The sequence below is a fragment of the Microtus oregoni genome, unplaced genomic scaffold, assembly GCF_018167655.1.
Source record: "Microtus oregoni isolate MIOR12 unplaced genomic scaffold, Mior012 000017F_ref0000208, whole genome shotgun sequence".
In the NCBI taxonomy this organism is placed as follows: domain Eukaryota; kingdom Metazoa; phylum Chordata; class Mammalia; order Rodentia; family Cricetidae; genus Microtus; species Microtus oregoni.
Genome location: NW_024543076.1, coordinates 30,580,725 through 30,596,519, shown reverse-complemented (window position 1 = coordinate 30,596,519; position 15,795 = coordinate 30,580,725). Strand labels below are relative to the sequence as shown.

General features: G+C 41.0%; 1 protein-coding gene across 6 annotated transcripts in view; it reads left to right on the top strand.

Moving 5' to 3' along the window:
- Ncoa2 (nuclear receptor coactivator 2) overlaps positions 1-15,795 on the top strand; it is a 220,002-nt gene that overhangs the window by 128,161 nt on the left and 76,046 nt on the right. For 4 of the 6 annotated variants that reach the window (XM_041667363.1, XM_041667359.1, XM_041667364.1 and 1 more), the window contains exons 3-4: positions 7,785-7,889; positions 10,647-10,819. In XM_041667363.1, coding sequence (XP_041523297.1) covers positions 7,804-7,889; positions 10,647-10,819 — 259 coding nt within the window. In that variant the 5' untranslated portion in view covers positions 7,785-7,803. Of the gene's footprint in view, positions 1-1,661; positions 1,721-7,784; positions 7,890-10,646; positions 10,820-15,795 lie in introns of all 6 variants that reach the window. The other 2 variants (XM_041667361.1, XM_041667362.1) reach the window with 1 other exon arrangement.

Here is a 15,795-nt window from a genome sequence, read left to right as displayed (position 1 = left end):
TGAAATCTTTATGTTCTGAACAGGATACTTTAGTGCCCACATTACAGTAATGAGAATTGAGGAACTATGGGATTAACTCCCCCGCCCCAGACAGGGTCTCATTGTGTAGCACTCATTGGCATGGAACCCACAGAGTTTTCCTACCTCTTCCTTCCAAGTGCTAGGTCTAAAGGTTAGTGCCGCCACTCCTGACTGGATTAACTTTTGAACTATAAAACTTAATTGTATTATTTATTACTTATAAGTGTTCTATCTCCATGCTTGCCTATGCACCTAAAAAAGGCATCAGATTTCATTCTAGAGGGTTGTGAGCCACCACGCGGTTGCTGGGAATTGAACTCAGAACCTCTGGAAGAGCTGCCAGTGCTCTTAACCTCTGAGCCGTCTCTCCTGCCTCTTGAACTCTGAGACTTAGGCGCCTTGCTAAGGCTACATGAGCTTTTCTTTGCCTCAGTTTTTTCATCTTTGAAGTGGTGGTAAGCATTTGTTTTCAAAGGAACTTACCCAGAAGAATATAAAGAAGCTCAAACAATGCCAGTTACTGAAATCACATCTGAGTTTGAATCGAACCTGTCACTTTGTTACTTTTGTCACAGAAGTTTCTTTTGGAAACAGATCAGAGAAGTTAGTTGCTACAAGGCATATATACATCCATCTCAAGAAGACGTCAGTCAAAGTGAGGTTGTGGTGCTATGCTAAGAAAGAAAAAAGGGGAGTGGCATCATTAGGAGGTATGGCCTTATTGGTGGAAGTGTGTCACTGTAGCGGTGGACTTTGAGGCATCTTTTCCTCAAGGTTCCCTAAGTATGACACTCTCAGCTCCAACCCCACATCTGCCACACATGGCTATGCTTCCCACCATGTTGATAACATACTGAACCTCTGAAACGCTAAGTGAGCCACACCAATTAAATCTTTTTTTTTTTTTATGAGAGTTGCCGTGGTAATGATGCCTCTTTTTACAGCATTAAAAACCCTAAGACAGAGGTACACAAAGTGTCTACATGCAACCTGCCCTCTCCTAAGTAAATATCAACCTAAAAGAGATAAAAGGACGAGAGAGGAACTTCATACAGCTCAGTAAGAATGCTTTAGAGTGCTTCAGTGCTGCCTTGCCCTTCTCATTTTAGTCAGTTTCTCACATAAATTAGGAAGGCTTTTAATTCTCATAAAGAAATTATAAATGGGGCTGGAGAGATAGCTCAGAGGTTAAGAGCACTGACTGTTCTTCCAGAGGTCCTGAGTTCAATTCCCAGCAACCACATGGTGGCTCACAACCATCAGTAATGAGATCTGGTGCCCACTTCTGGCCTGCAAGCATACAGACAGACAGAACACTGTATAGATAATAAATAAATAAATCTTAAAAAAAAAGAAATTATAAATGATGTTAATAGTAAAGAAAGATAATTGAATTTTACCTTGGACAAGTTATGAAAGTTCAACATGAATCCTCCACTTCCAGTGTTCTTTGCTGATATCTTTCTAGAGTATGTGCTTAAGCCTTCAGAAGAAATTTGATTCTCATACGTTAACTGGAGACAGGCACCCCCTTGTAGTAGGAAGACAAGGGCTTATGGCATGCAGGGAATGATGCTCTTTCATGTTTTCTCATCTGAGCCCTTATTAAAACCTCATCTTGCTATTTCTGACTGTATTAGCTCATCTGACCTACGGATTCAAGGAGCCCTGGGAATGCCCGCACTGAGGAACTCAAACAGTGAGGACCCAGAAAGCAGAAACTGATACTGACATCACACTGGCTATTCTCTGCCCCCACTGCACCCCCACTTATATATTCTGTAATGCCATCCCCTCCCCTTTAAGAAAGATGTAGACAATGGAAGTGTCATACCGAATTATTTCTGTCGCCAGTGAACATGAGTGAAGCCATTCATTTGTTTATCATGGTGTACATTAGAGAGCTGCTGCCTGTCTGCAGCCTAATGTGTTTATTGCTGTCTTCCCAATGGCATCTTGAAGTGTCTTCACTAAAAAATTCATGAGTATTATTGGCTTTCAGTCAGAAAGTACAATGTGTCTTCTAGTTACTGTCGAATAGACCACTTTAAGGCCATTATACAAAAGTAAATCTAAGAGCAAAGTATACTAAGGAGAAGAAAATTTTATCCTAAACGTTTACTTAGATAGTATTCTTACTGTTGTGTGGAAGAGGACCCAGCCTGCAGAAGGTAGTTACTGAAGTCATCTCCTTGGAGAGTAGTTGTAGGATGTGATGTTTGGTCCTGGAAATGTGGAGGTGTATTGAAGTCATTTTCTAGGGACGCCGATGTGTGCCTGACGACCATGGTACTTAGAAAGGCAAATATCCAGTGTGTTTCTGGAAACCAGTCAGGTCACTCTGAAACTCTGTTGTCTTTGATCCTGCACTCTTTAGAAGTGACTCTTCTAAACCTTTGCAAGCTAACAGTTGTCACTGCAAGCTTTGCTATGCAGTTTTGTGAGTCTGAACATGTAGGTAAACTGACATCATAGATAAATTGAAATTTTATATGAAATCTGGAATGACCGTATATTGTATGAGATGAGGTTAAAGGATTCCTATGTTCCAATAAAAGGAGTAATACCCCTTATAGGAAAATAATATACCATTTTAATAGCTAAAATAGTTTGAAATATTATATAGTGTTCTCTCTTTGTATGGTCCAGGTGGAAGAAAAAGTGAGGTTTTCTGTGTGCTTTCTTTCACCTATGTCCAGGTGTGCTTCAGTTTGATTTCTGTCTGTCATGTTGTTTTGTTCATATGAATCGGAAAATATTTTTACATAATCTGCATATTTACTACATTTGAATGAATGTTTATTTAACCTTTGGTGAAAGTTAGCATCTTACCATAATGGTTTGCCTGGGATAATTTTGAGCAATGAACACTACTTGGAAGCAGGTATTTCCAAAATACTTGTCCTTCCTTTCCTTTGCCTTTCCCAGTATCCACAGCCAAACAGTATGTTTTGGTCATTCAAGTATTAGATACTGTGTTTCCTTAGATGTATCAGAGAATAGCCAAGAATTCTGAGTTTGTATAATACAGAGAATCTCCTCCCTGGAACATAGTAGATAGACCCTGAGAGAGGAACTTCTGGGAACTGCGAATCAGCTGTTTTCACATGACTTGATACACTAGGGAAGCACAGTGAGTTTCTGTACAATGGTGTCTCTACAGAATAGGGATGGAGCCTTGCTCGTTTATATGTGCTTTTGTAATGCTGGAGTGTTTATTAGTCTTCAGAAGGTTTGTCCCCAGCACTCAGGAGACAGGCAGGAGGACTGAGAGTTCAAGTCTTATGTGAGCTACAGAGTATAAGGCTGTCTCAGAAAGTCGAGAACCAGTTCAGAAGCAGGAAAGGCCAGCCTAGCCTACATAGTGAGTTCTAGAACAATCAGGGCTGCACAGAGAAAACGGTTGGAAATACCTTGTAGACGAAGCAAGCCTTGCAGGGAGGATAAAAGGAGCTGTTTTGGTATATCGTCTCTGCCCCAGGAAAAATTCCTTTTGAATTCCATCTCAAAGTAGGGGACTTAATAGGGGCTCTACTCTAAAACTTTCTTTTTAGAACCGGGAGAAGTCCTGGTGCTTGACCACTTTATTCTGTGTGGATTTAAGCAAGGATATTATCCTTACTTATCCTTTAACTGAATTTGTTGAGCATATAATAAATCTGACAGTTTTACAGGCCTTGTTTGGAAGATGGCCTGTGCTGATAAGAGATAAAGTGCACATTATCGCTTGCATGGATTCCGGGTTATTAATCAGCTCTAATGCTGCGAGGCTGTTTTGCAAGCAGCAGCTTTGCGGCCTTCTAAGCTAGATGGGTGAGTTCCATGAAGAAAAGAGTGCATTCTTTAATTGACCTGAGATTGGACATTTTATATTGCTTTCTGTCATTTGCTGAGAACTTGACTGTGGGCATTGTTCCTCCCTCCCAGAATATTGCTACTTTTAAAAGACGAAGCTTGCTGAATTTTGTGGCTCTTTCTTCTTCTATCAAGTACATTCAATCTGATATCAAGGAATGGGAGGAAAGACCTTCCATCACAGTGAAAGCACTGCTATTGTGTGGCTATTGATAACAAGAATGGACAAATAACAACTTCTTCTCCAGGCTTGTCCTTCACTGCAGCTGTCATCTGGTAGAAACCGGTTTGCTCTCACTCACTCACTGTTACTATCCTCAGCTAGCTCTTGTGGCCCGACCCGTTTCTGTGATTTACGTGAACAGTCTCAGAGGGGCATACTCAAGCATGTTGAAAACACGTAGAATCGCGCAGGCTCACTACTTGCTTACCCACTCCTGAATGTGCCTTGAGTATTGTCCACCTCCTGCTTTTATATTGGAAATTAATTTCAACTCCGATCTACAAAAATACATTAGAACTCGTCTCTGTGTGGTTTATTTGTTTGCTTCTGGTATTCTTATGTAGGCCTGAAGACAGATTTTATCTATGTCATCTGCCTATGGCGTTTCTGCTCTGCCCAGTATCGAGCGGTGAGGAAAACAGTGAACTCACCTGGCTCTGCCCCATTCTACAGGTAAAATGTTGGGCACATGGGGCATGGAAAATGCCAGAGAGTCCCCTGCTTCAGAGATCCACAGAGCTGTTCTAAACCCTGACTCTTGAGGCTTGTATGTTGTCTAATCTACTAAAGAACAGATCACAAGCCTGTGTGCTTCAGGACACACTCCTCCTTGCCCTCCTCCTGCTTCAGGCGGAAACTACCCACTGCCTTTCCTTGGGGTAGGGGTCCTTATTTACCATCAATGATTGGCAGTGAGTGTGTGGCCACCGTTGCCTCTCCCAGAGAGATGGAGCATGGTCAGGTGGTCCTCTTTTGACTTGCTGTCCCTCCTCTCCCTCTGCAATGTAAAGGCTGGTGGATTTGTGTACTTGAGAGATGTAACCTAGGGAAATTACACGAGAAAAAAAAATGTATGAGCCAGGAACCATTGTGTTCAAAATGTAGAAATTTATATGCTAAGGAAATGTATTTAAGGAACCCTTATATAATAAAAAGGAAAGATTAGCATATAAGTAAACTCAGGAGGAAACAAATGATGGGTTTTTGTTTTTTTGTTTGTTTGTTTTTATTTTTTTGAGAGAGGATTTCTCTGTGTAGCCCTGGCTGGCTGTCCTGGAACTTGCTCTGCCTCGAACTCACAGCAATTCACCTGCCTCTGCCTCCTGAGTGCTGGGATTAAAGGCATGTGCACCACCACCCAGCAGAATCAAAAGATGTTTTAATGGTACAAATAGAGTGTTTTCAAGTTAATCTGGAGAAGGTACAAATAAGATACAGAAGTGTACTCCCTGGGTTTACTGCTCTTGGGCCAGAATGCACACACTCTTGATCCGCTCATCTCTTCAAGTCCTTTTGTGGAAATTGTGAGTGTCAACTACTCATGGACATTAGATATTGTGTGTAAATTTAAGGTGTGCGACAGGAAAGCCAGTGTTCAATCCCACACGGATTCTCTGACTAACAGACCCTTATTCTAACCATTGAGGTCTCTGAGCTTTCTGGCAGTGGGAGTCAGTATTCATGGTGATAGTTATATATGTTTTATTTTAAATAAAATATCACCTATATCTACCTATGTGGGGGTTCTTGTTTGTTTGGGGGGGGCTTGTTCTTGCTATCTAGTGAAGATTATACTTTGTTTGAATTATACTTGTATTTTGATGACTTGTTCACAACCAATTCTATGGGAATGACCTGGATAGTTTTTTGGAAGTTTACTAGATGTGAGGTTCTTCTTTGCATGATGATAAGTAAAATCTTGGGAATTATGGTTCAGAAAACATTAGTAAAAATGAATGTTTGTGGCATGTTGTCTCCTGTACCTCCCATAGTGGCCTGGGTCCCCAGCCCAAGCATATGTTTCTTAAATCTCAGTACAGAAGCACAGGCCGCATAGTAAGGGCTGTTTGTATGTGTTGGAATGTTGCCTGTATAGGAATTAATCCCTTTTGCCCTGTCTTAAGCAACACTCCCTCTGTTCCCCACCACCATGGCCATCTGCAGTGACAGGAAAGTAGTGAAAGAACCATCGCATCATACACAGAAGTTCAGATCTTGTTACTTCTCCCTCAGGCCTCTGCCTGTGGTAGGTGACAGGCAAGTCAGGGAAGAGGCAGGGCCTCAGCAGTGGCTTTCTGTAAGTCCCAGGCCCTGCCCTTTCTTGGGACAGTTTTACTGTGGGTGTCAGTGGTAATTCCATTTTACAGAACATCATTAATGCGCAAGTAGCAATGCGTCTTAAGGTCACGGCTAACCAAGTGGTAAAGTTTGGGCTTAAAGGCTAGCACATGGCGGCTCGGCAATAGAGGTTTCATAGCCGGGTTTGATTCTGTAAGCTTTAGTACATAGCATATGTACTAAATGAATATTAACTAAATAGAGTTCTTACTCTGCAAAAAACTAAACAGAGAGTTGGACCTTGAGGCTTGATTACATTGCTCTGCTCCCGCCTGCCCGCCCGCGGGAAGCTCAGGCATCAGTTCTCAGATTGTCCCTTCCATGTGACCTCCTGAATTGAATGTTCCATTGGTGTCACCTCCCTCGTGCTGATGCAGCATTTCTTCATTTTGACTCCCTAAAAACAATTGGCTCTGTAAAACACATGACTCTCAAAAAGATAGGGGGAGAGAGAAAACAACTGGCCCTACTGCCCACTGGATCAGAACAGTGGTCGGGGCAGTAACTGTGGGGCCGCTGAGAATGAGGTCTGGGATCACACCCAAGGAGACTGCAGACAGTTGGACTGGTAGGTGACCGTGATGCCTAGATGTTCTTTGCTGATTTCCTTGACCCAACTTTTGTTTTTTTGTTTTCTTGTTTTTCCTTGCTCTTGCTGGTGTCTTTCTGAGGTTCTTTGCCTTCTCACCATCTTTTCCTAATCTAGAGAGGAGTAAAGCAGGGCAGCAGACATTCAGCATGAAGGAGAAAGAACATAGAATGGGTTTCTAGAAAAGGTGTAAATGCCAACTTCTGAGCTGTGCTTTTTCCCTTTGTCAAGCAGACACTAAACCTCTTAAGTAACTCTTAAGTGTTTTTCTCTAAACTGTAGGCATTATCTTTTTTAGAACGGTCATTTTATCCTTATATACCTCAGTCACATTTGGCCTTTGGTGATAGCAACTGGACTTGCTAAGTGAAGGAAAGTCAGTCTAGCGGAATGTATGAAAGGGAGCCATCTTGGGAGGCTTAAGAGGGACATGGACTGCCAAGAGAGGAAGAGGGAGGAGCTGGAGGTAGAGCCTTGAACCTTGAGGGAGGAAAGAAGAACCTCCATTTGAGACGGCACTGCTTTAGAGGCCTTATGCAGGGCCACTACAAGGGGATCAAATCTGCCAGGATAACGTTGGAACCCTCCCACTTCCCCCAGCTGTCTGTCACTCAATATTGGCCAACTATAAAACAGGCAGGGAGGAACCCCTTACAACACCTCATCTCCATGGTGCCCGAGCACCCTCGGAACTGGAGGCCGTAGTCTGACCCAGGCTGGCCAGAACAGCTCATGGTGCTGGTGAGCTCGGTGAGCTAGGAGGGTTCATTTCTCACGTGTTAACCTTTCCATTTGCTTAGCTCCATTTCAAAAAGAACGGGGAGAAAGCTACTTTAATTTTACATTATACATGCACATATATCAAAACAGCATGTTGTCAAATAATTTCTTATTGAAGTCAAAGTTCCTTAAGTATTGGCAAAACAATGTGATACTTTATTGTACTCTTCATCCCCCTTCACCTGTTCTCTGTTTTAGCTGCTGATATGTGTTCAAGATGAGTGGGATGGGAGAAAACACCTCTGACCCATCCAGGGCAGAGACAAGAAAACGCAAGGAATGCACTGACCAGCTTGGACCCAGGTTAGACTATTGTTTACAGAAAAAACTTGTCTGGTAAAGCATTGTGCATGCTTCGTCATTATCTAAGCATTGATTTTACTCTCAATTTAAATATCGTGCTTGACTTTTCTCTTTAACAGTGAAATTTTTGTATATGTAATGGTTTAAATTTTGAGCATATGGATTATTTTTTTAGGAAATTGCTCCATATACTTGTGTACTGTCCCTTGTGTATTTTACTCTTATAATCAGTTCGTTGTTATAATCTTCGAGTTTTCCATATTTTATTTTCTATTAGGTCACAGAATGTTGTAACAAATAAATTCTGTAATGAAAAGATTTGATGTTAGTTTGATGTTGAGTTCTTATTTGTCTTATTTTTTTAATGACATGAAGTATTAAATCCAGTTATTGAGTTGAAAGCAAATTGTGGCTCTTCAGTGGATAGAACAGTGCTAAAACAAGCTGTGCCCCTTGCTGTGTTGGGGTACCATTACTAGGCCAGCTTTGCTGTAGGCTAATGTGCACTATCACAACCACAAATCCATGTCCTCTGTGAATGACTGATTTCCTCAGGATGGCATCTGTATATGCAGAATGCAGAAGGTGTAAGGTTACTCATTTGAACCTCGCTTAGATTCATAAGAGATGAGGAAAAATTTTTTACTGAGAACATTTTAAGTTGATGGAACTGTGATAAACAATGAGGTTAGTATGTTTAGAAGCCTCCTAAAATATTGGGGCACAGCCCCAAAGTCCGAGGCAGGAGGAATTCAAGACCAAGCTAGGCTACATATATAGTTGATACTATCCCAAAAGATGAGAGCGAAAAGACAAAGTTCAAAAACTGTTTAGAGTATACTGCCCCATTAGTGAAAAACGACGAATTGGAAGAGGAAGAAGCATCTGCATTTGTGGTGTAGGGCAACAGTGATTGTTGGCACACAGTTTGGTAGATTAGAGCCATGCAGAAAGGAAACGAAGAAGAGTGTTATGGTTTGTTGCCATGTCGAAGCACCACAACTAAAAGCATCATGAAAGGAAGAGTTCATACAGCTTACCTTTCCAGAGGAACAAGGTCCATCAGGCAGGGAGGCGGGTCGGGCAGGGAGCTGAGAGCACAAACTAGAAGTAGAGCACACTGTTCATTCTGAAAGGCGTCCCCTCCTAACCCCACCTCCTCCATATCCACACCAGCGCCAACAACTGGGGCCAGGTATTCAAATGCCTGAGCACATGGGGAGTGCATTTCTCCTTTAAACCACAAAGAAGGCTTTTTCAGACACTAGTATTTCAAATGATTTTTACAATGAAATACCAAGAGCATGTCTATAGATTGTGAGCGATGCTAATGAGGTTAGGGAGGTCCTTCTAACTTCTAACTCCGCCTCCACACGCCAGCCCTGCTGCAGGCATTTGTGCCTCAGAGTCCCCAGGACTTCTGTACACTCCATCTTCTTCTGGCTTGCCTACTGCGGGTTCCCAGCTTTCCCATCATGCTTTGAGCCCCTTGGGGAGAAAGCAGTTCTAGCAGCTGTGTTGTCTCATTTGGGGCCCCCGGTTATGCTAGCAGGTTATGCTAGCTAGCAACGAGGGAAGCCCTTCCCTGTGATCTCTTAAGGTCTTTGTAACCCAGTTCCCTTTCTCACCTCCTCTCATTTATGCTTTTCCCAGCCCAGGAAAGCCTAGGGGAGGAGCAAGCATGGGAACTGGACTCTTGTAAGCCTTTCACCCATCTTCTTCCTAAAACTGTGCTTAATAAACAAGGTGCACAGGCAGAAACGAGTCCTAGAAAACCCTGACCCTCTGCCCTGCCCTGTCCTGCAGTAATTCACTGGGTAATCTTGCGGAAATCATGGAGCCACTATAAGGGAAGAATTGTGTAAAAATCATAGCTTAATTAACTCAGGAAACTAAAACTATTATTTATACTCTAACATGAGAACTCCGAATTTACAAATTTTAAATTAATATTACATAAATAAGTTGTTAAATGCAAAAACTAAACAACTCAAGTTTCTTCCCTTTGGTATTGTTTTGGAGGTCTTTATGGACTTCAATGTGCTTAAACAAGTAATTGTATTGTTTTCAAGAGGATCTTTGGAGTTTTGTTGTTCTATCAGATTCACATGAGAAGTTTTTGCCAATTTTGATGTTTTTCGTCATCCATTAAAGATCAGCTGAACTTTTAAGATTTTTTTTAAAATTTGTTTGCACTTGCTGGTCATTTGGTCTGGACAGTTAACTTGGAGTCCTGGGTCACTTGCACTTTGCTCCAAACTGTACTAGGACTCGATACATTTTCTGATTGGATTGCAAACATTCTAAAGAAATATTTGTTTTTATTACCTTTTATATTTATTTAAAAAAGTTATTGAAATCCATGTATTCCAATTATAATTATGTTAATTAACTTTAATTCCCACCTCATAGTCATATCTTAAGTAAAATTTGAATTTCTATTAACATAACCCCCTTCCTTACCTTTTCAAAGTCCCGCTCCCTCTCTGGCAGTAAATGCAGTGCTAGGCACAGCAATGGTAGACCATCCTGACCGAGTTGTGTGAGGCTGGGGGATGAAACACGTCCGGGAACAGCCCCACACAGGACAAAAAGAGAATTTTTAAAAGCATACAACCCTCTAGGACGTTTTATGCCTTTGGTCTTAACTGCTTTAGTTAATGGGTAGCTTTGCTGTCTGTGTTCGTGTTAGCTGTAGTTTAGGGTGTTTGTCATTCTTATAGCAGCATTTCTCAAATAATCCACATTCCTTCTTAGTCCCAAAAGGAGCACCGAGAAACGTAATCGTGAGCAGGAAAATAAGTACATAGAAGAACTCGCAGAGCTGATTTTTGCAAATTTTAATGATATCGACAACTTCAACTTCAAACCTGATAAATGTGCAATCTTAAAAGAAACTGTGAAGCAGATTCGCCAGATCAAGGAGCAAGGTAAGAGGACTTGGACGGTTTCTGTGCTTCCATGTGTGAGGTTCCTTCAGAGTCCCTTGAATCTGTTTCTTAAGCCTAAATTATTGATGAGATGATGTCACAGTGCGAGGTGAATGCAAGTATCACTTTCAGGGGTTTATAAATAGGCTTTATATAAAATTCAGCCATTCCCTGAAGACCAAGGACATGGAGGCGCATCGGCGATGGAACTTTTCATCTGGTGAACTCAGCTTGGTGCCCCTGGCTCTCCCCACAGCCCCAGAGTTTTCTCAGCTTGCACAGCAAGTGATTGGCATAATTGCAAGTGAGCGGCCAGTCTGTAATCTTCAAGTAAGGACGCAGGAAGACACTCCGTTTCAGTATTCAGCATCTGTGATGAAGGCACAGTTCGCTGGCAGTGTTTCTGGACTAGAATTTCACATCCCCAATGATGAAGACTCGAAAGGCTCTAATCCAGTAGAGATTCCTTTGTGAAGTCAAACACATCATGTCGTTTGCTTTTTCCCTGAGATTATTTTATGCTTTTTTTTTGATATTTTTGCGTACAGAAAACAAATTAAGAAAATAATATTTTTGAAAACACGTTTGACTTTGTAGTGCCAAAAATAAATCTGAGGCATGTATGAACAGCGTGTTGGTGCTCAGGGTGGGCGCATGCTCTAAAGTGTCTACATGCTGCTTTCCTTCAGGGCTGGAGATGATTACCTCTTGAAATGCTTTTGATGCACCCTCTTGCATTTTATGTAATCGCTGAAAAAACCGATTTCAGGAAAATAATGTCTTTGTCTTTATAGATGGCCGAGTCTCAAACTGTTGTCCCCTATGAATCATAAACCTTTCCTCTTAGCATAGAATCAAAGTATCATTTTTCCATTGCTAACCATCGAACTCAGTCATACAAATATAGTACAAACATACACATTCCTAGTATCAACCCACTGAAAATGTCTCTCCATCAAAATTGTCCTGTTGTAGACAGCAAGAACCTTCTTATCTCAATATCTGTCACACACTCCCTCTCCCTCTCTCTCCCTCCCTCCCTCCCTCCCTTTCCCCCCTTCCCCCCCTTCCCCCCCCTCTCGTTTTTTCCAGTTACCTTTAATCTCATTCATTTTGGATTTTGGATTTTTTATTTTAAAGTTTTTTGATACAGGATTTCTCTTTAGCTTTGAATCCTGTCCTGGATTTTAGACCAGGCTGACCTCTAACTCACAGAGATCGCCTGTTTTTGCCTGCCAAGTACTGGGTGGGATTGAACCGCCTGGCGGCGGCTCCTCCTCCTCCTCCTCCTCCTCCTCCTCCTCCTCCTCCTCCTGTCAGCAAATGGGTCAAATTAATAATCTTAAAATAATTAGCAGACATGTTGGTTGAAGTACAACAGATTTTATTATTTTGGTTGCTGATGCCATTATAATAGAAAATATGAGCTTGCTGTTTCAGGTTTCTAAGAATCTTGAATAGATCAATTTTGTAAACAGTTCATGTTGTATTTTTATGTTTTAAAACAACCATACACATATTTTCAACCACTGTGAAGTTCTTGCACAACTTTGGTAAATCCCCCTTCCAACCAGAAAACGTGTTAAGATGTGTCATGCTGGTCCTGTGCCATGCCTTAACTACGGTGTTAATCACCAGGCACACACCACAGCCACCCAAGAAGCGGCAATACTGTAAACACCCTGTCACATAATATTCTCAAAGCATTGCTCCTGCAATTTAAAGGCAGTGGGTTTCAAAGTGAGAAGCAAAAGTTAAATGCCAAATAAACGAAGGCTAAATAGCAAAAACACAAATATTCTTTTTTTATTTTTTATTTTTTTTTTTTTGGATTTTTGAGACAGGGTTTCTCTCTAGCTTTTTGGTTCCTGTCCTGGAACTAGCTCTTGTAGACCAGGCTGGCCTCGAACTCCCAGAGATCCACCTGCCTCTGCCTCTCGAGTGCTGGGATTAGAGGGGTGTACCACCACCGCCCGGCCACCACAAATATTCTTTTAACTTCCCAACTAATCTAATGCTTTAAGAATAATCTTACTTTAATAATTTTTAATAATCACATCAGACAGAAGCTGGCTATGCACCAGTTTCATGGAACCGTCCTTTGAACCTGTGAAGAAGTCTTCTCAAATAGAATTGAGTGAGCAGTGAGCACACCTGGGGACACGGCTGCTGGAGAAAGAGGTTCTGTTAGCTCACTCAGTCGACTCCCGCACTAGGATTAGTCTGTGGAGTTTTCTTTCCCACATTAAACACTTTGTTTTTGAAAGCCTGGCCTAAGATCTTTGAACAGCTACTTCTTCTTCCTCTACATGGAAAATGAGAGAAAGGTAACTGGTGGTGGTTATTAGTACCTGTTTCCCAAAGTGGTTTAAAAAATTAAAAATTAAAAAAAAAAACAAAAACAAAAAACTAGGGTCAGAGAACCCTCTGGGGATGCATCTGTTCGGGCCATTGGCATTCTCGGTGTAACTGACAGTCAAGCAAGGTTCCGCAGTAGCACAGAAGTCAGGCTTGAGCCCCTTGCTCTCACTGTATCTTCTCTGTTCCAAGTTGTTCCCCCCACCAGTCAGCATAAATAAAACCCATCTACCATCTTTCCACCATAATCCAAACTTAACTTGTATTTAAATCAGTCATACTTATCAACCTAAATAGAATTAATTAGGAGTTGAGAAGAAAATATCGTGATATAATAAGCCTGCCAGTTTGGTTCAGAGGAGTCAAACTGGGTGCCATGCTAAGGGAAGACCAGGAACACCAGGAGAGCAGGGCTCATCTTGAAAGGGACTCTCTAGTGTATGCGTTGGTCTACTGTCTTGGGTCTTTCCCTCAATTCTCCTTAAACATTGTACATCCAGGAAAGTGGAAAGGCATTTTAAAATGGCCTCAGGACAGCAATTTGGAGGGAGAATTGCCAAATGTTAAAATTAATAAGCATTATTTCAGAGATAAAAGTTTATGAGGCCCACCTCTTAGATGTGGTAACACTTGGAAGGCAGAGGCAGGAGGATCACCACAAAATTAAGGTTAAATTTGGTTTATGTAGAGACTTGTAGCCCAGCCAGAGCCACATCATGAAGCCTTGTCTCAAAGACATCCTGGAAGCACCCTGTAGAAATAATAGGGCTTTGAGAACAAGGGTTTGAGATTACTGATCACCATTAAATTTGGGGTCCATTTACATTGCTGGTGTTCTGTGGACCCACACCCATAGAGCCTTAGTTATTAAAAAGTGGGTAACAAAGTGAGACTAAATTTTTTCTGGTAGGTTTTAATAGCAGCTGGTACTTACTGTATGTTGGGTGTCCTGTTACATACTTGGATTTGGCTACCTGTTTAATACTCCAAACAGCCATAGAAAGCAGCAGTCTTATTGTTTTCCCTTTTCCAGATGGGAAACCTGAGGCATGGGATGGTTAATATAGCAAGATCACGTGCTCTTAAGGGAAAGAAATCCCAGCATCCTAGCCTTAAAACACTTTTGGTAATTCCAACACTTCTTAGTATTGACATATGGTATTTCTTTGTCTTCTAGTGTAGTAATGTTTAAAGTTTCTGACTTCTTTCTTAACTTAGAAAGGGTTGTCTTTAGTAGAACATACCTACTTTCTTTAAGTGGGGGTGTCTATTGCTAAATTCCATAGAATTCCACAGAATTGATTTTGGATTACTATATACATTATCATTTAATTTAGCAGAAAACTTAAATATTGTGTAGAAAATATATAGTGATTCCTATTATGTTATTAAAACTATAATCAAAGTGTAAAATGGCTAGAAAGATTGAGAATTTTAAAATTAAACCCATTTCTGCTATTCAAAGTAATGTTTACTCTGTTACACCAAAGAAGTCACACATTTCTTTTTTTAAAGAAAACTAGCTAAAAGTGAGTTTTATTATTTGAAAATTATATTATTCTATGGCATGGTAATGCAGAGCTGTAATCACAACCTCTTGGGAGCTAAAGGCCAGGGGATTAGTAGTTCACATGTGATACATAGCCTGGGCTATATGAGACACTGATTAAAAAAAAATCATTGAAATCCAATGTGTTGCATTATATTTGGATTTCTTTATCAGTTAGTAGAGAATTGGTTTCAAACTTTTGTTTAAAGTAGTTTTGTGACTATCAACAAAAATGAGGAGACGCATATCAAATATTGTGCTCATATACAAATCATTTAAATTTTTCATTATAATCAAATTAGACTAGATAAACCTTGGATATAATGTTATCATTAGATAACATTTTACTCTGTGGTGCTGACATGAGAATGTGCAATTCTCGGTTGTACAAACATGAATTTTCTCTAATAGAGTAGCATCACAAAATGAAGTAGTGTCTGGAGGCAGGAAGGGGGTGGCAGGGACTTGTTGAAGTCAGCAAAATTAAGCCAGACATAGTTGTGCATACCCTTAATCCCAGTACTCTGGAACCAGAAGCAAGCAGATCAGTGAATTCAAGGACTGCCCATAGGGAGTTCTAGGACAACCAAGGTCCTGTTGCACAATGTTTTGCTTTTAAAATTAAGCCAGCCAGTTGTTAAGCAGTCATCGTTGATAACCATATATATGTGAAGGGTTGTTTAACAAGCAAAAGTAACAAAAATGACATTCAAGGTTTCTTGCTTCTCTGCTGCACTGCACTGTGATGTGCCCTAGAGGTTGTGCCTTGTGCCTTCATGTCTGAAGTTCCATCTAGTGATGCCTGCTGTGCACCACAGTCAAGCACAGTGGTGTGGCATGGTCCACCATGAGGAGAATATTCCGACCACAGGGCTTGGACACTATAGTTTGTGATTTATTCATGCCTGTCACTCTAGACTTAACAATAACTTCCAACTTCTTAACTGTATAGGTAGCCGGCACATGAGTAACACAGCATAAAAGTTTGTGGATCAACAATTATATTTATGGGTATGGTAGAACCATTATTTCTCCTGTCTTACTCAGTAATTTAAATGGAAACTAACCA